Consider the following 25,697-nt stretch of genomic DNA (forward strand, 5'->3'; position numbering starts at 1 on the left):
ATACGATGGTTCTTGCCGTTATCATTTCATTTGAACAAATTATCCTAAGAGAAAACATGTCTGTCTTACTTCGTGATAACTTTGGCTATTTGCATCTTTTGACTAAATGCCCAGAGCACCTCAGAGGAAAGTCTTGCTTGCAACAGCCACTCCCGAACAAGTCCATGTACTCTCTGAGGTCTGCCATAATCTATTGAAAGGAGGCATTCCACTTTCTTACTCTCAGAACAAGAAGCACTAAGACCTCATGCTAAGAACATAAGACCTCATGCTAAGACACGGATGAGAGTGAGACTGAAAGTCAGTCAACAGATGACCAACAAAACGAAGAAGAGCAGGAGGAAGAAAATAGCGTTAATGATGAAGATAATGAGGATGATGATGGCGACGAGGAGGATGATGAGGAAGCGGAGGATGGAGAGGAAGGAGAGAGTATGGACGAGGAATTGGATTATGATGAACAGGAGCAAAACAAGTGTCACGTTTGTCAAGAACCCCGGCAGTTTTCAAAGATTTTTATAGTTCGGTGCCCAACTTGCCATTGGCACGAAGGTCACTACTCAAGGAACATAAACGAGGTTGTCCGGAGTGACATTTGTACGAGCGTGTTCCCTGCGAATCAACAGAACACAAAGAAAACGTGTTACTGCTGTAATGACTGCGATTCGATTCACCGGATGTCGTTAAAATCAAAGAAATTGAAACTCATCGTACCACAACAAGAGAGCCGAAGAAATAGATGAAGAGGAAAACCATGGAATGAACCTTGACTACTTTCCTTTATTAGCCAAGTGGGAAAACTTCTAAGCAGTCGTAACCGTGTTCAAAAGTAATAACTAAACTGTAAACCAATAAAGTTATATATGCAAAATAAAGAAGCTTGAGTGAAAAACACTTGTGTTCAATATTTACTGCATTCAGCGAACCTCGACAATATGTTACACATGATATGATGAACAATAAAGCAAGTTTAACAAATTCACGTCTGATGATAATCATTGTCTGCATGATATTCTACCCAACCAGAGAAACCGCAAACTGCAGAATCGAGGTCATAATTTACTATTCTCACTATAGAATTTGAGCACGAAAAGCCCAAAAAACGAGATTTTTCACAACAACGCTTATTTGCATGATTCTCGGGTTCTCGTGGCATGCATTTTCTCAGCCTGCTTCTTATATAAACGTTCCCGTTCTCTCTGGACTGTCACATATTAGCTCGTTTGCGGGAAACGAAAAGTAAGGGGAAAAAACTCCCTCCCCCCCTCCCCGCAGCGATGGATGACCATAGTCAAATAAAAACTGTTATGGGACGACCGCTCTCGGTACGAGCTCCGGGATCTTCATTCTACTTTCTTCTGTGTGTTTTCTCTGTGTGTTCTTTGTGTGTCGAGCTAATTACATATGAGCTCTATTCATAATAATTCTATGACATGTGTCAGTCTATAACAAGAGAATATTATATTCTCTTGTCTATAATTAATATGATAATATCGTTGAATTATGATTGGCTAATAGAAATGGTAAATTCCTAAGTGCGATATCTTATTATAGAGTAATACCACAGGTAGCCCAAGCTTGGTTTCTGTGGTGTCCTGTTATAAGGAAATGTATGGGGATTCATCAAAAAAGTCAATAAAATCATTGAAACGTGAAATAAAGGGTCGAAATTTTACCCGATCATTGAGAAATAGCACTTCTTTCGCTCTGCGTGGTTATTTTTTTAATTTAGCCCGTTTTAAGATTTTTTTCCCCACCAGGCGCTGGAAAGAAAATTAGAAGACGTACGAGGTTTCAAAGACCCGTGATGGTTCGCTTTTGGGACTCGAGTTTCCAACCTTCTCTTATATTTCTTACTGGTGTTATCTTAGCAAGTCACGTGATATGTGACGTCATACACCCAAAATCGTTGGGGTGACTGACAGGGCAGGTGACTACATCCCTGCCAAGTTTCGTTATCACAAGTTGTATTGCCGCGGAGAAAATGGGACAGGGGCCACCAGAGGTGTGGGGCAACCAGACGTTGGTGGAACGTGCCAAGCTTTCTTGAACAGTTTCACAAAATGGATCGGCGGAACACAGGAAGCCCAAATTACACCGATGTAAATGATCTGTAACTCTGTCACGCGTAACTATCAAGTAAATAAACAAAGCGTATTTTCATAACTTAAACCTGTTAATCGCAAAATATAATCACATATGAAGTAGAAGAGACTTCAAGGGACAACTGGTCTAAGTCTGAGAGAACATTGTGGCTTTTTGATCGAGAAAACGAGGAAAACGTTCCTCAAAACATGACCGCCATTTTGTTTCAGTTACGCAACAGTTCCACACTGAATGAATCGGCGTAACACAGGAAGCCCAAATTATACCGATGTAAATGATCATTAAGTATTTCATTACTTGTCTTATACCTGTTAAATCGCCATAAATAATCACATGAAGTAGAACAGACATTACTAATGGACGACTGATCGCTGCCCTCAGTCCGTGCAGCATCTCCAGCCAGATATTTCCCTGTACGTGTCCCACACGCCGGCCAATAAGTGCTCAATATCAACATTCATATTAGCAAAGCAAAGCCATCTAGACTACAAACACTACTCCTACAATAATATTTCGAAAAATTCTCTGCTAAAAAAGGCTTCCTCGCCTATTACTTCATTCCAACTACATGACAAATTTGTGAGTGTACAAGATCAGTGATTTTATCCAGTTTAATGTACATCAGCAAATATAAAAAAAGTAATCAATGAATTAATGTTTTTTCTTTCGAAAGACAACCCATAAAACAACTACACTATTGGTACTCACTGTGTAGTGGTACTCACTGTGTAGTGGTACTAAACACAAACAAAAAATAATGGAGTTAAGTAGAGTTTATTACTTTCCAAAAAGTAGTAGGCACATGCGCTTTATAAGCGCCTTTTTTTCCCACATCTTATTCCCTTCGTGACTACGGCTTTGTGAGCGAATTCTCATAGTGAAAATATACTACGATTTTGGGCGACCTAGAAAATTTCGAGTATAACTAAAATATTGTCAAACATTTCTCACAAATCGAAATAAATATAATACAATCAAATTTCTCATGATGCATGACGTTTATTCATTATTTGCATATCACAACGACAGTTGCACTGAGGTGAATCCAACTGGCAATCACGCAGATCAAAGGGATGATGGAAAAAAGAACAAACAACATACAATAAATTAGGAATAACAAATCGAGCTGTCACGCAAATTGAATACGATGAGAGAAAAATTTCCCTCCTGCTTTGAATACACCTTTTTTACTTCCTTAACAGAAAATGTACATTCATTTGTGCCAATAGTTGTATCTATAACGTGTCATGTACTTTCATAAACACCACAAGTAACATCATTAACGCGGATCAACTTTCAATAACGATATTTGAATATGCGTGTACATTCATGGGCATCAATGGACAACTAATAGCGCGTATGTACATTCATATGCGCAGAATGCATTTTCTTGTGCACGCAATTAAACTTCAATAACACGAATTGACAAACAGTTGCGTTTATTGACAATCATTTACCTAAAATTGAAAATTCATCAGTGCTATTAGCATAACCATTGACAATCTATAACGCGTTTGGACAATCATGAGCATCAATGTAGCATTCTTTAACGAGGTTCGACAAACATTTACATGATTCAAATAAACATTAAGAGAAAAAAAGCAATTATTAGCGTTTTTCTTTAATAACATAATGTTAGTGAGCAAAATCTCTCTGGCGTTGCAATTAGTGCTCTAGATTACAGTCGTCCTTGTATTGCTTCTCTATTAATACAACGTGGGATATATGTCTGCATAAATCTAAACCATTGCCCACTTTTGGCTACTGTATTGTCCCTATGTTACGCTGCAATGCTTGCAGCAGTGTAGTTGTGTGCGGTAATGCCCTAACGCGATTCCTTGTCGCCTTGCTTCGGCTCTATCGTTTATATGGCGTTGAATGTCTGGACGGCTTATGTTTGCTTTTATCGACGCTTTTAATCCACTTATTGCCTGTTCTATTTCTTGGTGGCATATCGTACAAAAAGTGACTGCTATAGCTAAATGTAGGTCGACTATTGCGTTCAATGGCTTCTTTATATCCTTCAGAAGTTAAGGTTGTTGATTTTTCACAGCACGTAAATCAGCTCTTGTTCTATCTTAATTTTTTGTGAAGAAAGAGACAACTTTTTAAAAGAATGCTGAATAAAGAAAAACAAATACTTCGGCACGAATCTGCCAATAACTTAACTAACGTGTTCGTATATGTGCTTTGTTCATACAGTAATTACTGGAGGTTAATGGAAAGTCACTTCAAGAGACCTCGTTCGCGAAAGCATTAGAGATTCTGAATGACATATCGATTGGAAGTATGGTAGCCTTAAAGGTACAAGCAAAAGATGGATCCAAGGCTGAGATGGAGACGACTTTCTCCGAAACAGGTTCTGCGAATACAGTCTCACGTGCAGCGAGAAAAGCAAGCAACGACAAGTCAAGCAAGTGTGTTATGAGAGAGAAAATTAATGTTTTTACAGACTAAGCTAGACATCAGTTTTCTACGGTGTAATTACTATTTCTTATCGTATGAAAACAAGATAAAGAACGATCAATTAGTTATTAAAATCATCACGCACAAGTTTAGATAATGGTATGCTTTGAATTTACAAGTAAACCTCTTAGCTCCTCCCATTAGCATGTACACCTCAGGCTACGCCCTACACACTCTTTACCCCCTTTGCTTAGGTATTTTAGCACTATTCTTTTAAATCTTATGATATAAATATCCCTCGTAGACCTTTCTATGCATTTACCATATATTCATATATTAACTTTAGTTTAAGCTATGTTTAGTTCTAGGATTTTCCCTCGTATTACTCTTTAATAAGATATCACACTTAGCAATTTACTATTTCCATTAGCCAATCAGGACTCAGCGATAATATCATATTGATTGTAGACTGACACATGTCATGACTTTATTATAAATAGAGCTCATGTAATTAGTTTAGTCAGAAGAAGAAGAAGAGAGTCAGAGAAAGTGGAATAAAGATCCCGTAGCTCGCACCGAGAGCTTTCGTCCCATAACAAATGGAACATCATCACCTGCAGAAGAACACAAACGAACAAATAACCAATGGTCAAGCTATTTCAACCACTACTGTTGATGTGAAAACTACGAATGAACATCCTGAAAATAAGATGGAAAGTAACAAAGCTAGTCCATTAACGTCACCGATCAGGAAATGCCCTTTTACTGGTACCTTGCGTGAAACCTCCAAAACACCGAAGATTATCAAACTTAAAAACTGGGAAACAGGGAAAGAGACAATCGATACACTTCATCAGAAGGCTAAGATTGTAAGTCAAAAGATTGAATGTATTAGTCTTGTTATCATATATTTATCAGATATCACCAAACATTGATAGAATAGTTTTGACTTTTACTATAGCCTGGGCAAACAAGATTCAAAGCCTAATTCAGACTTCAACAAAATAAAGTTTCTAATCCGCAGACTGGCGGCAAACGACCTTTCATCTGACTAGCTAGGATTTGTTCTTAAAATATATTGGCCTCAAGCATCTTATGCCGACTTATACCTACTGCACTTCAAAAATCCTCCCTTTCGATAGCTTTCTTTGTTATACTAAGGCTGCGTTCATTATGTATACCGCAGGGGGGGGAAGGGGGGCAAGAGGAAATTTCAAAAATACTCCAAAATTTAAAGATCCCCCCCCCCCCCACTTAATGTCACAAAAAAATTGTGCCCCCCCCCCCCCCCATTCAACATTCCCACGTGTAAGTCTCTAAGGACGGTTGGCGATAGATCTTTTTGAATGGCTTCTCCCAAACTGTGGAATGGGCTCCCACTGGACATTCGCAACATCTCTTCTCTTGTCAAATTTAAGACAGCCCTAAAGTCGTATTTTTATAAGATGGCATATTTTAATTAGATTATTCTTTATTTGTTTAAACATTTTTATTTTATTCATTCATTTATTTATATATATAAATATTTTTTTTTTTTATATATATATATATATTTATTATTTATATTGAATAAACAATCAAGGGCAGTGCAGGAAGGACGTCCCGTTGGAGCTCCTACAAAGGAGCCATATTTCTTCAATTAAAACATAATGAATCTAAACTAAACTATCCAAGCCGTAATACTTTATTTTGGAGAAGCTGGAAAGATGATAAATAACCAAGATGACCTTATTTCTGCGAATGACAGCCAAACTGAGCGTAAGCGAGGAAGACCTATAAAACCTGTCAATGAGAAGTCAACGATCACGCAAGTGGAACCGAGAAAACGAGGTCGACCTAAAGGATCCAAAAATAAAAACCCAAAGGAAAAGCAAGCTGCATCAAATAGACTAAATTCTTCAGCAGTTGATATCTCAATTTTACAAGAAAATTCTATAGAATACGAGAACGAAATTAAATATGTATCTAGTCAACCGAATCCATCAACGAATTTGAATATTACAAACATTAATCTTCTCCCAAGAGATAACGCTGAATGGATCGATAAGATCGATAAGAATACATGTACATCTATTTCAATTAGTGATTGTTCTTCTGAAAGCGTGAGTAAGCCTGGTAATCTTCCATTATATACAAACGTTAACAAACCAACTACAATCTGCTGGGGTAAAAATTTAGAAGGCGTGGAAATTAATATTCCTACCATGGCCATACTAGAAGCTTACAACGAAATAACAACTTGGAGGAGAAATGTCTTTTTAGTTCCTTATGGGAGAACTGGTAGAGATTTTATCGATCAAATAACTTTACACATAGATGATTGGAATGCGTGCTCTGACAAACAGCATATTGCCTTAAAAGCTGCCTTTGTTCTGTTGGCCGTGGGTCTCCAAAAGCCAAATAAAAAGTCTAAAGCTAAAGAAAACCAACGCATTCTGGCGAAACGTCTCGCACTCTGGAAGGTCGGTGAGCTCAATCAATTAATTCGCGAGGGGAGGATAATTCAAAGTCGCATGAAGAAACACAAGACCACATGTCCACCTGATCGATCAAAAGTCTTTGCAAAACTTGTGATGGAAGGACAAATTAACTCAGCATTGCGCTTCTTAAATGAATCAACAAACGGAGGCATATTACCACTTACAGATGACGTCATGACTCAACTCAAGGAGAAACATCCTGAACCACAGCCAGCGAAATTGGGATCATTGCTATTCGGCCCAATTGATGATGAGATACCCGAGTCAATTTATAGTGAGATAGACGGTGATATGATCAGACAAGCAGCCCTGAGAACTAAAGGCTCGGGTGGCCCTTCAGGTATTGACGCTAATGGCTTCAGAAGAATTCTTGCCTGTAAGTCATTCAAGCAATCCTCCTCAAAGCTTTGTGAAGCACTAGCCACAATGACAAAGATCCTCTGTACAACATATGTAGATCCCACCACCATAGAGGCATTAGTTGCAAGTCGTTTGATACCGCTTGACAAAGGTGAAGGCAGCGTAAGACCCATTGGAGTTGGAGAGGTAATCAGAAGAATCATTGGAAAGTGCGTAATGAATGTGTCAAAGGATGACGTCATCGAGACCAGTGGCTCTCTCCAATTGTGTGCAGGCCAGAGATCAGGGAATGAAGCTGCAGTTCACGCAATGAATACTATCTTTGCTGCAGATAACACAGATGCCGTACTTCTTATTGATGCATCAAATGCTTTCAACTCACTAAACAGAGCTGCTGCTTTGCACAACATCAGAATCCTTTGCCCTATTATTGCAGTTTATGCCATCAACTCGTACAGACAGTCAGCAAGATTATTCATCACAGGCGGGAAAGAACTCGTGTCAGCTGAGGGAACAACACAAGGTGACCCACTGGCTATGGGTATGTACGCGTTGAGTATGCAGCCTCTTATTACAACATTGCAGGCTTTTTCTGACGCCAAGCAATGCTGGTTCGCTGATGACGCTAGTGGTGTAGGAAAAGCAGCGGATCTTAAAAAATGGTGGGACACTCTTAACCAGTACGGACCAGATCTTGGGTACTTCCCCAACGCAAAGAAGTGCTGGGTTATAGTAAAGCCACCAAAAGAAGAAATCGTCAGAGAAACTTTTAAGGATACACCCATTAATGTAACAGTGGAGGGGCACAAACATCTTGGTGCAGTTCTTGGTTCCAGATCGTTTCTAAACGAGTACGTCACGGAAAAGATTGACAACTGGGTGAACGAGATCACCAAATTAGCAGAATTTGCTCTATCACAGCCACAGGCCTGTTACGCTGCCTACACGTTTGGCTTAAAACATCGCTGGACGTACTTTCTTCGCACACTTCCAGATATCTCAGACCTACTGAAACCTTTAGAAGCTGCCATCTCCGACGTGTTTATACCCGCCATGACACAAAAAGATTGTGATGAAGATGATCGCAAGATTTTATCGCTACCGACACGATATGGAGGTATCGGTATTACTAACCCGTGTATTGACGCAAAGTATGAATTCTCATCGTCAGTCAAAGTAAGTGCCCCACTTGTGGAGAAGATTATCTCCCAGTCTCACGAGTTGCCAGATGAAATTGAAGTGAAAACAGCAAAGCAGAAATGTCACACTGAGAAAGAAAAAGCATCCAAAGATGCGTTTGAAAGCCTGAAGGAAAGTCTACCAAAGATTACAGCCAGATCCTTGGACTTAGCCGCAGAGAAAGGAGCATCAACCTGGTTAACTGTAATTCCTCTTAAGGAAATGGGATTCGACTTGAACAAGAGAGAATTTAGAGACGCTTTACGTCTCCGTTATAATTGGTCTTTCAGAGACATTCCATCAAAGTGTGTATGTGGTGAAGATTTCTCGGTCGATCACGCAATGATATGTAAACGTGGTGGATTCGTAATTCAACGTCACAACGAATTACGCAATCTGGAGGCTGAGCTTCTTAGCACAGTATGCAACGACGTAGAGATTGAGCCCTTGTTACAATCAATCTCAGATGAGAAACTAAGCAAAGGAGCAAACAAAGCTGCAGACGCAAGACTTGACATCCATGCACGAGGTTTCTGGGAGAAGCAACGTTCTGCCTTTTTTGACGTAAGGGTTTGTCACCCAAATGCAGATACGTACAAAGATCTAGATCTACCCAAAATCTACAAGCTACATGAAAATGACAAGAAGCGGAAATACACCGAAAGAGTAAACGAAATCGAACATGGAACATTTACTCCCCTTGTCTTTTGTACAACAGGAGGTATGAGTAAAGAATGCAAAACATATCACAGCAGGCTTGCTGAACTGATAGCCCGAAAGAAAGGTGAAGAGTACCACAAAACAATGGCATGGATTAGGGCCAAGACTTGTTTCTCTCTGTTAAGATCTGCACTTGTATGTCTACGAGGCTCAAGGACTATAAAAAGAACTTATAATGATATAAACAACATAGACTTAGACATTCAGGTTGCTGAAAGCGCCATTTTATAAATTTAGATTTTTAGCTTATTAACGTAGATTTTTAGATAAAGATACATAGTTAGATATTTAATATATATTTCAATTTTCCTTATTAGTCAGTTTTTCATCTTATAATTCCTTCTTCTTTGTAAGTATTATATATTAACATATTCATATTTAAATAATGGACAAATTCTATTCGTTTTTTACAATCTTGAAAAAATGTATAAATATTTAAAATTTATTAATTATTGATTAGAGATTATTGTTATTATTAATTATTGATTAAAGATTATATATCCTTATTTTATTTATATATATATATTTGGCTGGGTTGGGGAAGGGGGGGATATAATTATTTTAACGTTTTTATTCATGTAAATTATTATTATTTAGTTATCTTTTCTTATTAGATTGTAATGCGCATTAGAAAACAGCAATGTTGATTCTTGCGCAATATAAGTTTCAAAAATAAGCATCTCCCCTACCATTACAAAAATAATTTAACATCCCCCCCTGAACACCTGAAACATTTTATGACCCACCCCCCCCCCCCCACCCCCACCCACCCCCACCCACCCCTGCGGTATACATAATGAACGCAGCCTAATTTTCAATATTGTCTTGGTATTCTCAAATGAAGGAGTTTTAACAATTGAATATGACCGGCGGCAAAGGACCGTTAACCTGACTAGCTGGGATTTGTTCTTAAAAGGGCTTTTAGCACGAAAATCATCCAAATTTTAAGGTATCAGGGTACCCCTAGCGACCATTGTGCATTCAACTCTTAATAGCACAAAACCTTTTAATCGAAACCTCAACAAAGTATACATTTTGTGAAAGCTGAATAAATGTAGAAACTGCTCCTTTTTTCGTTTTCGTAAAATAAATTTATCCTTTTAAGTTAGAGCGAATCATTCAAATTTTCACCGTGGCATCTTCGCGGAGTTTGACGACAGCCGGTAATGATCGGAAATCAATGCTTAGTACCTTTCCGAGATCACAAGACATCACTTGTCAAAAGAGTGTCTCCGATTTTTGATTAGTTGCCCCGTTGCTTTTTTATACGCTCCTAAAGTTATGACGCTGCTATATCAGCTGTATCCGAGCCAAAATTCACGATAACTTTGGAAATAAGCAAAAAATCAAAAATCGGAGATACGTACACTTTTGAAGAACAACTATCCAACATAATGTCCTCAAAACTATTATTACTATTATTACTGGATTAACCCTTAAATATCTAATAATCACTGGTTAAAGTTTTTTCCTGATGTTCGGATGGGAAGTATTATATCTTAACGAATTTTTATAGGAATCTGTGACGTAATACACTCAACACTAAGCATCGCTCCATACATTTTTTTGTATTTTGTAATCAAAATATCCGCTACTTTTATACTCAGCATTGAATAAGAAAATATCAGAAAATGACTCTAATCACAAGTTATATACTATAAGTCCCTCAGCGGACCTTTGGGCTTAATAGAAAAAGAGTAAAACATGAAGATGCTTAGTGTTGAGTGTATGACGTCACAGACACCTATCAAAATTCGTAAAAATATAATACTTCCCATTGGAATATAATGAAAAAAATTCAACCAGTTTTTGTTAAACCCTTAAAGATTATTCCATTTAAGTTTCAGCCAAATTAAATTTCGGAAGGTTTTCGTGCTAGTGCTATATTGGCCTCAAGCATCTTATGCCAACTTATACCTACTGCACTTCAAAAATCCTCCCTTTCGCTAGCTTTCTTTGTTATGCAAATTTTCACTATTGTCTTGGTATTCTCAAAGGAGTTTTTACATTTGAATATGAAAAGAGAATTCAGACTGTTTAGCCATATCATAGCCAGTTTTCTACGAATCTTCCCCAAACTTGGCAATTTAATGTCTTTTGTGAAAAAAAGGAACCTTAGAGCCTTGGTTGCCATGCATCTTAGATTTGCAAACAAGCCTTTTGAAAACGTACCGAAACATCTTTAAAAGTCATGAAAATGCATATTAAAAAATATTCATATTTACAATGCCTATATGAATCTAATTAGATATCTTGGAAATTATTTTAAGTTTAATTTTTAGAATGTTTTCTATTTTTTTTCCAAAAATTAAAAATATTCTAAAAATTAAACTTAATATAATTTCCAAGATATCCAATTAGATCCATATAGGGATTGCAAATATGAAAATGAATATGGATTTTCAGGACTTTTGAAGTAGTTTCAATACGATTACAAACGGCTTGTTTTAAAAAATCCAAGATGGCGGCCTTGTGTGGTGACGTGACCTGGTTTCCATGGTAACATATAATTTTGGGAAAGATTCATTTTAAACTGTCAAAGATATGAATAAATAACTGATTTTCCATCATTTCCTCAAAAGAGCCATGCCTTAATGGTGCTCTGGAAGAGGATTGTGGTAGTTTAGGCATGAAAGATTATCAGGGTTAGAGTCTATTTCGATTAACTACATTCAAGCATGAAGTCGTGACTTACAGAAATGTAACTGACTATCGAGCCCTGGTGATTGATTCTGACTGTTCTTCTTGTACATTTATTCCTTTAGCCATTAAACTGCACCCCAGCAAGATGTGAAGGATCTTTAATGAGGCCGTATGGAGGAGAAGTGGCACCCCCAAGGGCTTATGGGATACCTAGACCTAAAGAGGAAGTGGCGATACACGCTGAGGACTTTATAGAACAGTATTACACTTCAATGAAAATGTAAGTCAAACACTAGCTAACTAATAGCATTTGTTTATACAAGGGTAGCGTTCGTGCTCGTCTTTCAACTGCAGTGCGAACTAAGATCGATCACAGATCTCTGTTACATATGTCAACAGAAATGCTTGTTGGTTTTTTCCTGTACTTTGGGAGTTTTTCTTCGGGTATTACGCTTTTTCTCCACCCTGTAAAAATTATCAGTGTATAAGAATTCATCAAAATTCAACATTCTTACAAACCCATGTCACCATTTTGACACAAACCCATCATAATATATGAATCTTGTTGTAGGGGTGATAGTCCAGCGCATGCGACAAGACTCGCCGAGGTTCTGAAGGAGATAGAGGAGACTGGTACCTATGATCTGACTGAGAAGGAACTCTTGTTCGGTGCGCGCATGGCATGGAGGAATGCCCCAAGATGCATTATGAGAATACAATGGAACAGACTACACGTGGGTATTAGTGGCATTGAATAAACACACACTATAACACGCACTACTGCGTAGGGAGATTATGATAGTAAAATATGATGCCCAAACGAATGAGGCTGGAATGATGAGGTGTAAGGGAAAGGTTTAAGCCGACTGATCTTGCCACATTTTCCGATGACAGTCGTTCCCTACAAATTCTAATACCAACCCCTTTTCCAGGAATTTTCAGGTCTATCCTAGATCGACAGGGTCAACGTAGTAATCAATGTATTACTGATGATAATATTATATTTGTATTGTTAGCTATTTGATGCCCGTGATGTCTTCACTAGTCGAGGGATGTTTGATGCCATAATTAAACACATCAAATATGGTACCAATAAGGGTAACATTAGGTATGACTTGTGTTATGTAAAACGCTAAAATACCTTTTATGGCATCAATTCCATTATTATTATAATCTTCATTTATACTTTTCGTAGGTCTACTATCACTGTGTTTCCTCAACGTAAGGAACCCAAGAAAGATTTCCGTGTGTGGAACGGTCAGTTGATAACATACGCTGGTTATCGTCAACAAGATGGCTCCATCATCGGCGACCCAGCTAACGCAGAATTGACTGAAGTACGTGTATTATATCAATTATAATAAACACACATATGTGTACATTAACATCATTTCTCACTTCAGATATGTATTTCTATGGGATGGGAGCCAAAAGGTGGTCAATTTGATGTTCTACCTCTTGTCTTACAAGCTGGAGGAGAAGAACCTGAAATGTTTGAGATTCCACCTGAACTGGTTTTAGAAGTAAAACTCAAGCATCCAAAGTATGTGCAACAAAATAGATTTATTATTAATAAATTGTTATCGCAGCAATGGGCAGTTCGAGGAGATAAATGTTAGAACAGATTAATTGGGTTTGACTTTGAAGACCTTGCGTGCATTGAAGACACTCGGTGCTTGTCTGAATAAACAATCAATCGGCCCAAAGAATCATCAATGTCTGGAGGAGCAGTGATCTGATGCTCACCTCAATCTCACAAGCCGAGTCTTCATATTTACTTGACATATATTCAGTACTTTTTTTAATCGTTCTGTTATAGGTACCCATGGTTTGAAGAGATGGGTCTAAAGTGGTATGTTCTGCCTGCCATCTCGTCTATTAGTCTTGATGTTGGTGGCTTAGAGTTTCCAGCTTGTCCTTTCAATGGCTGGTGAGTACTTTCCTATTTTTCTTTCAACACGGAGGATTGTCTTCTATTTTCATGCATTTCTTCTTTATTCGTTTAGGTACATGGAAACAGAGATTGCAGCACGTGATTTAGGTGATCCATCTCGTTACAACTTACTTGAGGTAGGTGTACATCTCGCTTTCAAAGATATGATTTCTATTAATAGCCTTGATCTCATTTAGCCTGAGGTCCCTTCATTATAGCACAAGCAAATGGAGTTTTGTCCAATCATATTTCAGCCTGTAGCCAAGAAGATGGGTCTAGACACAAAAAGTAATGCTTCACTGTGGAAGGACTTGGCTTGTATTGAGATGAATGTTGCTGTACTGCATAGCTTCCAGGTATTCTGTTCAGTACAACATATTAATATCCAGTAATATCACACATTTAATAAACCTGTTTTTATTGGTTGTATATTAAAGGAGGCGAATGTAACCATCACTGACCACCACTCGGCATCAGAATCCTTCATGAAACACTTCGAGAATGAGGTACGTCTCTTGTCATGCACTTGTCGCCTCATTACGTCACGTCATAACGCGTGGTCGAGCACAAAAGTTAACTATCACGCAGCCTCAGTAGCCTGAGCTCTCCTCCAGTGCCTTAGCACTATCACTTGTCTTCGACTTTTTGAAGCCATGTAATAAAGGAAGTCAATGCGATGCGAATAGCTACAAACTCCTGTAACCCGCGATAAGGATTTGTCACTGAGCCATAACTGAGTTGTCAATATATCTTACCTTGCTTATCCCAATGGACTATTGCATAGAAATACTATAATTTTTTGTGACCTAGAACAAGCTTCGTGGTGGCTGCCCTGGTGATTGGGTGTGGATCGTTCCTCCTGTGTCAGGCTCGTCTACTCCTGTCTTCCATCAGGTCATCACATTAGTTCTTTTCGTTCTATTCATGTTTTAGTTTACTTGTCAAATAACGGTCTGTCTGTAGCTAAACATTGTTACTTTTCTTTACAGGAATTGCTCAATTACTCTCTCAAACCGAGCTACGAATATCAGGTAATCGATTAATGACAAGGTATTTCTTGTCTCTAATGGTAGTTTATCAGTTAATAAGTGCTTTGTTGTGTGTGTGTCTCGTAGGACGATCCCTGGAAGCATTATCGCATCAAGAGAAAAGAATCTGATTTGCCCATGAAGAAAATAGCTTTCAAAGAAGTAGCAAAGTAATTCAATTATTTCCTTCATTTTATCCTCATTTGGGGGTTGAATAGTCTTCTTGAGATATTATTCATTGCTTTCAGGGCCGTTAAATTTTCAGCCAAACTAATGGGTAACGCCATGGCCAAAAGAACCAAAGCCATTATTCTGTACGCTACTGAAACTGGCAAATCTGAGAACTACGCCAAGATGCTCAGTGAGATGTTTCTACATGCGTTTGATCCAAAGGTATGTAATACTACAATTAAGTAGTGTTTATAATCTATAAGTAAGAAAGTAAAGAACGTTCTCAAAAAAGGAAATGATATTTTGAAGGTGATGTGCATGAATGACTATCCTCATCCTGAGCTGGAAAACGAACAACTGGTTTTAATCGTAACGAGCACGTTTGGGAATGGTGATCCGCCAGAGAATGGAGAAGTACGTGACCCTTCACATCAACTACCAATTGCACAGCGCGGAGGAAAATTGCTCATTCATTCACAATGCGCGGATGCGTGCCAACTTAACCATCATCATCCCCATCACGGCACGGCACGGTACCATCACGATCACGGTACGACACGGTACCATCACAACCATGACACTGTCCATCACTATCACGATCACGGCACGACACGGTACCATCACAACCACGACACTGTACCATCACTATCACTATCACGGCACGACACGGTACCTTCACGATCACGGTATGACACGGTACCATCACAACCATGACACTGTACCATCACTATCACGATCACAGCACGACACGGTACCATCACAACCACGGCACTGTACCATCACGATCACCGTATGACACGGCACCATCACGATCACGGCATGACACGGTACCATCACAACCACTGCACTGTACCATCACGATCCCGATCAAGGCACGTCTGTGTCTTCTTTTTCACAGTCATACGAAATCTGCTCTGTAAAGACCTATAGTCTTCGTTTAATGAATGAAGCATTAATGATGATACAGTAATGACTCTACTAACGCTTGGACCTTTGATTTCAGTCATTTGCTCGGTACCTTTATGAATTACGTCATCCTACCAACGAGTAAGTAAAACAGTATCAAATACTTCAAGGAATAGCTAGAGAGAGAGGACAAGCCAGAGAGAGAGAACATTTTATTTTGACCTAATAATGCAAATCCCACTTCTTTGTTCAATTTGCTCAGAAAAACAGAAAACAACAAAATGGCCGCGCAGATCAGCAGTCTTCTCATCCAGAAAGAAAAGGAAAAAGGCTTGAATATGAAGGACGATGAACTACGTTTAGCTAGTCTGAGGTATACTGACTGAAATAAACCAATAAACCTTCAATACTATTAAATATTTAATTATATATTATTTATTAATATTTGGGTCCACGTGACAGGTATTCTGTTTTTGGCCTTGGGTCACGTGCTTATCCCAACTTTTGTGCGTTCGCAAAGTCTGTTGATAAAATCATTCAAGAGCTTGGCGGAGAGCAGGTTTACAAGATGGGTGAAGGAGATGAGTTATGTGGACAGGAAGAGGCGTTCAAGACTTGGGCAAAGAATGTATTTAAGGTAAAGTAAGACTTCAGCATATATAGATCTAGCTGGTTAGTAATCATCTATTTTGAACATGCGTACAATGATTGTTGACAGGCTGCATGTGAAACATTCTGTGTTGGTAAAGACGTGAATATTGAAGAAGCTGATGCGTCCCTGAACACTTTATCCAGGGGTTGGTCACCTGATAAGTACAGATTTACTAAAAGCAAGGAGAAGCTACAAGACGTTTGCACTAGTAAGTAGAAGCAATTCCCCTGGGCTTCCTGTGGTATATGTGGACGAGTTGATTAATAACAAGGTCAAGGACAAGAAACTCCCTTTTTGGTCCCTTCTTTTTCCGCATTTAGCTCAAGCGTAATCCTCTCTAGACAATATAACACAGGAAACCCAGTTTTCTAAACGTATTTGATTGCTTGGTAACCAGGAAGTGCTGCTGGTATATTAATCAAAAGCTTTCGGAAACTTGTCAAGTCCAATTCTAATGATCACACATGTCGGATCACATTTTAAAAACCATGGGCCGGTCTTCGGCAAACCGCTCGAGAATCCTCAATGCTGATTGGTGAATATTGAAAAATCGGACATCTTGACACATCATGACGTGTTATAAAAGAACTCTCCACTCCTCCCCTCTGGGGTCATGCATTGTTGTACGATGTATCACTGGCTTTCATGTACTAAAACCATTTTTATCTTTTCTTGGCAGATCTTTCCGTGTCTCACAACAAGACAATCATACCAACCAAAATCATGTCAGTCAAAAATCTACAATCACCAGATTCAAGGTGTGAAGGATAGGCTTTAACAATAGGCTTAGTTTTAAGGGGTGAAAACGGATCTACTGTGTGGGTTTGTTGGAACCTAAAAATGTCAGTTGTATACAAGTGTGAAGAGGTCCTACATCTACATCACACCACCACTACCTATGTGATTCCTGATATGCTATTGTTGATTCTTTTTTGAAGCCGCGCAACTTTACTGGTACGTCTAGATACGAGTAATAACGAGGACTTCAAATACAAACCAGGCGACCATCTGTCTCTATTCCCTGCTAACAAGGAGTCAGTAGTCCAGTCATTACTAGACCGTCTGTGTCAGGCACCTGATCCTGATCAGCCAATCACAGTCGAGGCTTCACGTGAAATGTCAGGTAATATAGACGTGACGTGACGTGAAGGTACCATCTCCAAGCATTTCCAATGGCCGTGTGCCGTTTTTAAATCAATCTATACGTATACGTATACCTGAACATGAGCTGTGAACTAACTTGTCTTGCTGTCTTGTTCAGGTCCTTTTGGAACGACCAAGAAGTGGGAGAAGCTGGGGCGGTTTCCAGTACCCATAACGCTACGAGAAGCATTCAGTCGACACATCGATATCACAGGCACACCAGCACCACAGATACTCAACTACCTCTCTACACAGGTGCGTTAGAAATAAGTTACTCTGACCGACGTTACAATATGGCTGTGTAAGGAACTACCAGATATTAGTTCTAGGATAAAGGATAACCATGGTAAATTGAACTATCTGTTTAAATAACAGGCTACTGATCCCGATGAAAAGAAGTTGTTGGAAGAACTAGGAAAGGTATGTGAGTGACCTTAAGAAAAAACAGTTAGTAAAAGTTTTTTTTTCATTAATTGTTTCATTGCGACTGCAGGGTGACACGAGTTACGAGAACTGGAAGTACGACAAACAAGCCAATATTGTTGAGGTGCTAGAAGAATTCCCGTCACTGAAGGTCAACGCAGAATTGCTCCTTACGCAACTACCATTACTACAACCTGTGAGTACATGTCTATTTAGGCGCCAATTTAATGACATCTATCAGTGATAATCTTTCTTGTGTTTCTCTGACAGCGTTTCTATTCTATCTCTTCATCACAAGACTTGTACCCAGGAGAGATCCACGTGACAGTAGCTGTAGTTAGGTTTACAAAACGAGGTAAGATAGCTTTATAACATTAGTAATGTGATGATGTCAGTACCAAAATTACATGTGCGTTATTCTATTGAAGGTGGTAGAGGCCCAGTTCATCACGGCGTGTGTTCTACGTGGCTAGAGAGTCTAGTACCTAATGACATTGTCCCATGTTTTGTACGACAGTAAGTCAATTAGAAAAGCTATATATTTAGTAAACACTGAGCTTCAAATTCTTCTTAAAACTAAAGTATCATTTATCAGACATGATGAAGTAATCGCTTTTACGATACTGTCTTATTACAATATGTTACTATCCGTAAAAATGGTAAATCTTCGAGTTGATTTTTCATGGCTTGGCTGACGTCACTTCCGTCCGTCCGTCCGTACATACCTACGTACGTCCGTGTACACGACACAGGAATCCCGTTTGATGTCAAAGCAAAACTTCTCACCAATTCGGCTCTAAAATGCAAGAAAAAATCGCTTTAGGTCAAGTTATAGACCAAAAACAATTTGAAAAAAACCTTCATGTAGTCAAAGAGGGATCAAGAAGTGCTCTTCAAGAATTCAGGTGTGTGTTTTTTAGTGATACAATCGTATATATATATGTTTTTTGACAAGCATTTTTCTCGACGAATCGACAAATCAAAAACTTTCTCTCAAAACTTTTTAAATTTCTATGGATAAGCTATCGATATTAATTACTTCATTTTAATGCTGGAGGAAATATAACATGAAGAGCATATTACAACAAATATTTGTCCTTTATTTAGCTTTGTAAATCTTTAACAATTCGGTTGTTTTTAACCAACTATCGTATGTTTTTCGTTCAAGAAAAATGCAGTTTTGTTCGCCTCCTATCGCGGGGTCCCATCGGCGAAACAAAGAAGACTTTCATTCAATAATTTCATATCTTTCCACAGATAATTTGTTTAATCATTGAATGAAATATAAATTTACACCAAATATTCAACTGTTTATTAAGCTGTTAGAGCAAGTATGATTATAAAAATGAGCTTAAATTTGTGTTGTTGAGATATGTTATTGTATAAAGACCTAGACTTTCACTTTAAAAAGCTAAAAAATATCCATAAAACATTTACAAACGCCAATTTACTGACAAGAAATTCGTCATTTTGTATTTTGCATTGCCTTTTGCATTATTTTCTATTTTGTCTCAGTTGTTCTTGTCAAGTTTAACTGAATGTAAACTTCGTCTCGTTCTGTAAAAGACGTAATTAAAGTAAGCTTATTTTCTGCTCACCTTAACCAGTTTTCAAGTCTGTTTTTTAGTCTTGATTTGTCCTAAATCTCCAGATTTTCGATTTCAATGAAAGACATCCGAGGTAAACTTCACTAAACTTGATATTGTATTGGATTATCTGTAGTTATGTTTCGTTGTTTTTAAGTAAAAGAGATTCAAAGCCTAAAACTCTACAAAATTCCTAAGTGGGAGAGTATACTCGCGCAAAAAAACAAAAACAAAAACAAAAACAAAAAAAAAACAACAACAAAAAACAACAAACAAACAAACAAACAAAAAAACAAAAACAAAAAACAAAGAAAAAAAAAACAACAACAACAAAGTACTGCATTTCGATTCGATTTCACTGCATGGTTTTTATTATGGGAAAAATTATCTTCATCTCGAATAAAAAATAATTGAAGATTTTTCCCCCGGTCTTATTTTTTCCTTTCAGGTCCCGTCCACACGTATCCGGAAATTTTTGTATCCGCAAATTTTTTTTTGTGGATGCGAAAATGTTCGCGTCCACAAGCAGCGTATTCGAATCGTTTTCGAATCGTTTTCACTGTCCACACATGTCCGGAAATGTCTTGATCCGCCCTGATGCACGCTAGTGCCTAGTCCCTTTGACGGATAGTATTTTTTCTTATTGAGCATGCGCAAGATCGTGTTTACGTCATCGTATTCGAAAGTTTGCGGATACGACTGTCCACACGTATCCGTATTCGGAGCGTATTCGAAAATTTCCACTCTGGAGACCGTTTTTGAAAATTTCCGGATACGGATACAAATATTTCCGGACACGTGTGGATGCACCCCGTATCCGCAAAAAAAATTTGCGGATAAAAGAATTCCGGATACGTGTGGACGGGGCCTCAGTTTCATTCGAATTGCTCTGCCTTTGACATCCGTATCGGGAGCTCCGCTTTTAGGCAGTGCCTAAATATATATATTATTCATCGTCAAATCAAATTCTTATTTGATGGTGTTTTTAGTGCGCCATCATTCCACCTCCCACAAGATGACTCAGTACCCCTCATCATGGTCGGACCAGGGACAGGAATCGCTCCGTTTAGAAGTTTCTGGCAGCAGCGTCAATTCGATATGACGAACAAGCCAACACCGCAGGGGTCCTGGGGAGATATGTTTTTGTATTTTGGATGTCGAAGCTCAAGACAAGACGATATTTATAGAGATGAGACAGCAAACGCCAAGCATAATAAAGTATTAGCTAACGTCAGAACTGCACTATCACGAGAAGAAGATCAGCCAAAGGTAAGTAGTCATGTGGTAGTCATGACAACACGTGGTAGTCATGACAATATGTGGCGGTATTCATGACAGCATGCGGTAGTCATGACAACACGTGGTAGTCATGAAAATATGTAGTAGTCATGACATGACGTATTGTAATCGTATATTTGTGGTTCTAGCAATACGTACAAGACCTCCTGAAGGAAGACGCTTTGGAGGTCATCGATACACTCATCAGTCGTCGTGGTCATTTCTATACATGTGGTGATGTTTCCATGGCAGCAGATGTATGTAGAACATTACAGGTAAGACTGCTGACCACCAATAGAATAGGTAATTAGGAATAGGTAGGAAGTGAGAAGAGAAGAGCAAATATAGATGGAATATTCATTTGTGTGTTTTTCTGGTACACAGACAATGCTGGAGTCGTATGCAGCCATGTCGCAACAGGAATCACAAGACTTCATTGACAAACTAAAGGTCAGTGATAAAGAACGGCGTTCAGTATAACTGAACGTTTGAAGACTCCAATCTAACTTCTTCTTTTCTTATATTGTGGCCGCAGAGCTCTGGTCGATATCATGAAGATATTTTTGGAGTAACATTACGAACACGTGAAGTAACAGATCGCGTTAGAACTGCAGCACGAAAGTAAGCAGCATATTGTAGAATATTCATTACTCTGGAAGATGAGAGAAGAATGTAAACGATAAACGAGAAAATGAGGCTAGATGTTACAAAAAAGGGCGAAGGAATGGACAGGAAAAAGGAATGGCGTTTGTGTCAATTTTTTTCCTGCTCAATATTTTGTTACATTAACTTAGACACATTCATACTTCCCCATCATCATCATCATCATTATCATCATCATCACCATCATCATCACCATCATCATCATCATCATCATCATCACCATCATCGCCATCATCATCATCATCACCATCATCACCATCATCATCATCATCATCATCATCATCATCATCATCATCATCATCATCATTATCATCATCATCATCATCAATGTTCCCCATCCACTGTTGCAGCAGGTTGGGTGCCGGGATCAAACATGAGCGGGAATCGTGTTTTATCTTGCACTCCCATTTACAGTTGTATTTTAGACAGTCCAGTGATCTCTTCATAGTTTTTCCAAGGGTCTTGCGCACATGGTATATTCCTGACTTTCTTTTTCATATTGCATGTGTTGTATTCGTTATCATAAATACATCTAAGGCCTAGGGCAAACGTCGAACTTTCCATGCACCGAACTCATTAAAAACAATGGATATCAGGTGATAATGATCGAGGCGGCATTCTTAGATGTAATTAAGTTAGGTGCATGGAAAGTTCGACGTTTGCCCTTGGCCTAAAGACCTCGTTTTAGTGTTAGTTGTTACCAGTCTACCTCTTCTGGGGATTGTAATACCAAGGTTGACTTTCGCGCTAGCCATGCAAATGAAAGACTTTCAACTAATCTCTTTGCACATGCGCACGAGCTATGATAACCTGAACCTTTATTGTGTATTTCATAAGACCTAAGCGCAAAGCTAGTTCTCTTACATTTTTATAATCACCTTATATCATTAGGGCTTGGGTTTATATTGCTACCGCCAGATCTGTCAAGGTATGTAAATTAAACATGAAGAGCCATCGGTGTTCTGATAAATAGTCATATAATTTAACTGAGTTAAAACACTATTCAGTCTTTAAAGTAACCTTTTATAATCTACTCTCATTTTTACAAGCTCAATTCAATTAACTCTTACTTTTAAAAGGTTAGCTCGTCATCTTTAAAGGGAAGAGATGTCCAAGATTCCTCAGTAAGGTTTCCTTCTCATTCTTACGCATGCTCAACTGTACTTCATTCTTATTCCATTAGAAACTGGACTAACTCTAACCGCACAGATTTCTATAAATAAGTCTTGAGAACTAGTAGTGTATACGATAGCATTAGTACAGTTGCCAATAAGGGACATGTAGCGGCAAGTTAAACAAGTTGCTGCACGTTAGACGAAATTGCTTATACTTAACTCTTAATCCGTCTGAATATGAGCAAAAAGGAATTAGATAAACACTCTTTCTCAAAAAAGATATTGCCAAATATGGGGTTCAAACCCACCAACAGAAATTCAAGAAAAAATCGATTCCACTGTGCCATACCCCCGAGACATCCGCAGAGCCTGAGGCGTCGTATGGACTTCGGACCTAACGGCGATTAAATCCTTCTGCCCTTGGGTGTACGAATTACGCAAGAAAATGTTGTATAGCTGAGGCATCAGGGGAGAGACTAGCGGACTCCCGGACCATATGGGCTAATCTCTTGCAATTTGCCACGCACGTAATCAGTTGAATAATTCAGTGATGTTAAAAAGTCTATCTGCTTTATTGTTTTCACGACTATTGTTATAGTAATTCACCTGGAACCGCGGCCAGTGGAAATTATTTTGGGCTTCAATGACACTTAGTCAGACCGGTTGAGCGAAGATTGTACCAGGATGTGTGACCTGAAACCTGAAACTTAGCTAAAACTCAGTGCCAATCGGTAAACTGCTCACGCATGCTTATCGTCTAACATGCAGCAGCTCGTCTCTTATTGTGCATGCAGCAACTCGTCTAACATGCAGCAACTCGTTTATTATTTGCAGCAATTCGTCTAACATGCAGCAACTCGTTCTTATTTGCAGCAACTCGTCTAACATGCAGCAACTCGTTTCTTATTTGCAGCAACTCGTCTAACATGCACCAGCTCGTCATTCTTATTCGCACCAAATTGTCTCAGACTCTTGCTGCATGTTCCTTATGGACCACCGTACATTAGTATATCAGCCGTCAGTGGTATAAGTGACTCTAAGAAAAACCGATATGAATGAATGGTTACAAACTGATTATAAACATTTTGACAGGGAAAAATTCGAAGTAGCGTTTCGTCACCCAAGAGGTATCCTTTAGACCGTGGTCCTACTGTAACGGTACTGATGCGATCTGAGAAGGAAATAAATGAAGAAAATGAAGCTGAAAATATCAAGTAAGTCAAGTTCCCATTCAATTCCCCCTCTCGTTTCACTTACACCATCTTCTCCCCTCCTTTGCTCGTCCTCGCCTGTAGTCATAGGTTACTGGGTACATGGGTGAGAGTAGATAGTAATAATTATCAAAGCAAAGCCTGTAATGACATCAGAGAACAGTATAATTGGCTGACAGTACAACAACGTGACTGATTGATGTAGCATTCTGATTGGTTGGTTGACCAGATTTTGTATTTAATTCTGTGCACAAATGTTCATGTGTATATTATCAACTGCTTGATCTACGACTACCCCACCCCACTCCCCCCATTAAGGGTACTGTACACAGATCTCTAGAATATGACGTCTTTGCTTGTAGATTGGAAGCAAGAAACCAGCGTCGTTCTTCGCTGCCTGATACTGAATGATTCCAGTCCATCAGACAAGACCAGACAGGCTTGAATGTTCAAACAGGCTGGTCAATAGAATATTCAAAAATGTTAAACGAATTATGTTAGAAACATAGAATCGAGGCTCCTCTGTCTTTGTTTATTTGCATATTCATTCTGATTTGCCACACGATATTTACTCAATTACGTCACAAGCTATGCCACGTGTAATACCGACAAGAAATGTTAGCTTCGTTTCCAGTTTTAGTTTAGTTAGTCAGATCGTCCACGATAGAGTCGTATATTTAGAAGCTGTTTGAAGAAGTAGATGAAGTTACCCCCTGGCCCTTTAGAGTGCAAGCGAGAAAAAATGTGTGAGTACAGTAATTAGCTTTACACCTTGTCTAAGCCTTAGTCTCGGCCATAATAGCCTTTTAGTTACTTGATAAGACCCGTCCATGGTTTAGATTGTGTTTAAGCACATGCACGGCAACGCCCTGAGAATTCTATTGCTTAGTAAGCATTCAATTTACAAAGCCAGGCCTATATCCGTATTTATACATTTAAATCTGTGCCTTTAAGTCTAAAGACTTTATTGATCTTATTATCGCTAGTATATTTTCACGTCGATTGCAGTGGCACGCCCTAAGGTATAACCAAAATCGCATCATTTATATTAGTATTCATGAGATTTTATAGTAGTTATTTGATTGCTATGTTATCATAAAAACTATTAGTATCGTTTTACTTGTACCTTTAGTTTCTTAATTTTTTAGAGTTTTTCATACCAAAACTATGATCGGAACGCATGTTATTCCTTATGCGTGATTCTATTATCTTGTAATCCTATATCATTTAGTAATTAGTTCATTAATTGTATTGTTTTCAGTTTAAGTTTGATTATCGTCAATTAAAATCACCGTCAATCGCAGCCGATTTTCCGCGGTTCCTGACCTTATTAAATCAGTAAAGCTCCCCCGCACACTGAGCTTGCCGCGACAAGTTGTTTAACTCGCTCTTCAACATTCGCCGTAAGCATAGCGCAACAAATTGATTTAACGAATACTTAATGAATTGAATTGCTTAAGTATTTAATCATGTATGTCATGAATGGGACGAGTTTAGCAGTGCTCATCCAAACAGAACGTCAATTATTTACTCACAAACCAATGTCTGTTTTTGTCCTATATTGACTGGGTGGGTTGTGAATCGTTAGTATGCTACTGCATGGCTACTACATGGAATATAATGTACTGATAGACTCAGTTGATGTATTGTCATTATCGCCGCATGGGAAATGCTCCATAAAATGAATTAAACAA

The 25,697-nt window shown here is 38.5% G+C and overlaps 2 protein-coding genes across 4 annotated transcripts; both read left to right on the top strand.

Annotated features, from left to right (window-relative positions):
* The first annotated feature begins 4,559 nt into the window (after positions 1 to 4,559).
* LOC116290507 (nitric oxide synthase 1) lies at positions 4,560 to 25,640 on the top strand. 3 transcript variants are annotated; one of them, XM_031697553.2, is made up of 34 exons: positions 4,560 to 5,381; positions 12,017 to 12,174; positions 12,466 to 12,628; positions 12,911 to 13,002; positions 13,090 to 13,231; positions 13,298 to 13,437; positions 13,714 to 13,824; positions 13,901 to 13,964; positions 14,082 to 14,183; positions 14,265 to 14,333; positions 14,638 to 14,721; positions 14,817 to 14,858; positions 14,943 to 15,025; positions 15,104 to 15,248; positions 15,336 to 15,440; positions 16,030 to 16,073; positions 16,195 to 16,305; positions 16,395 to 16,569; positions 16,651 to 16,792; positions 17,264 to 17,342; positions 17,523 to 17,707; positions 17,846 to 17,982; positions 18,103 to 18,147; positions 18,221 to 18,346; positions 18,421 to 18,505; positions 18,579 to 18,666; positions 20,726 to 21,005; positions 21,164 to 21,289; positions 21,399 to 21,464; positions 21,550 to 21,635; positions 22,569 to 22,605; positions 22,757 to 22,801; positions 23,885 to 24,006; positions 24,366 to 25,640. In XM_031697553.2, the coding sequence occupies exons 1-34, from the start codon at positions 5,112 to 5,114 to the stop codon at positions 24,412 to 24,414; spliced, it is 3,798 nt and encodes a 1,265-aa protein (XP_031553413.2). In that variant the 5' UTR covers positions 4,560 to 5,111; the 3' UTR covers positions 24,415 to 25,640. The 3 variants fall into 3 exon arrangements, with proteins under 3 accessions (XP_031553413.2, XP_031553421.2, XP_031553430.2); XM_031697561.2 differs by lacking the exon at positions 22,757 to 22,801; XM_031697570.2 differs by lacking the exon at positions 15,336 to 15,440.
* On the top strand, positions 6,083 to 9,601 carry LOC148909780 (uncharacterized). The gene has a single exon (XM_089032686.1). The coding sequence runs from the start codon at positions 6,219 to 6,221 to the stop codon at positions 9,480 to 9,482; it is 3,264 nt and encodes a 1,087-aa protein (XP_088888812.1). The 5' UTR covers positions 6,083 to 6,218; the 3' UTR covers positions 9,483 to 9,601.
* Positions 25,641 to 25,697: the final 57 nt, after the last annotated feature.

This window comes from Actinia tenebrosa, unplaced genomic scaffold (genome assembly GCF_029948245.1).
Source record: "Actinia tenebrosa isolate PJP-AT-01 unplaced genomic scaffold, QUT_ActTen_1.0 PGA_scaffold1__47_contigs__length_23844297, whole genome shotgun sequence".
Classification (NCBI taxonomy): Eukaryota; Metazoa; Cnidaria; class Anthozoa; order Actiniaria; family Actiniidae; genus Actinia; species Actinia tenebrosa.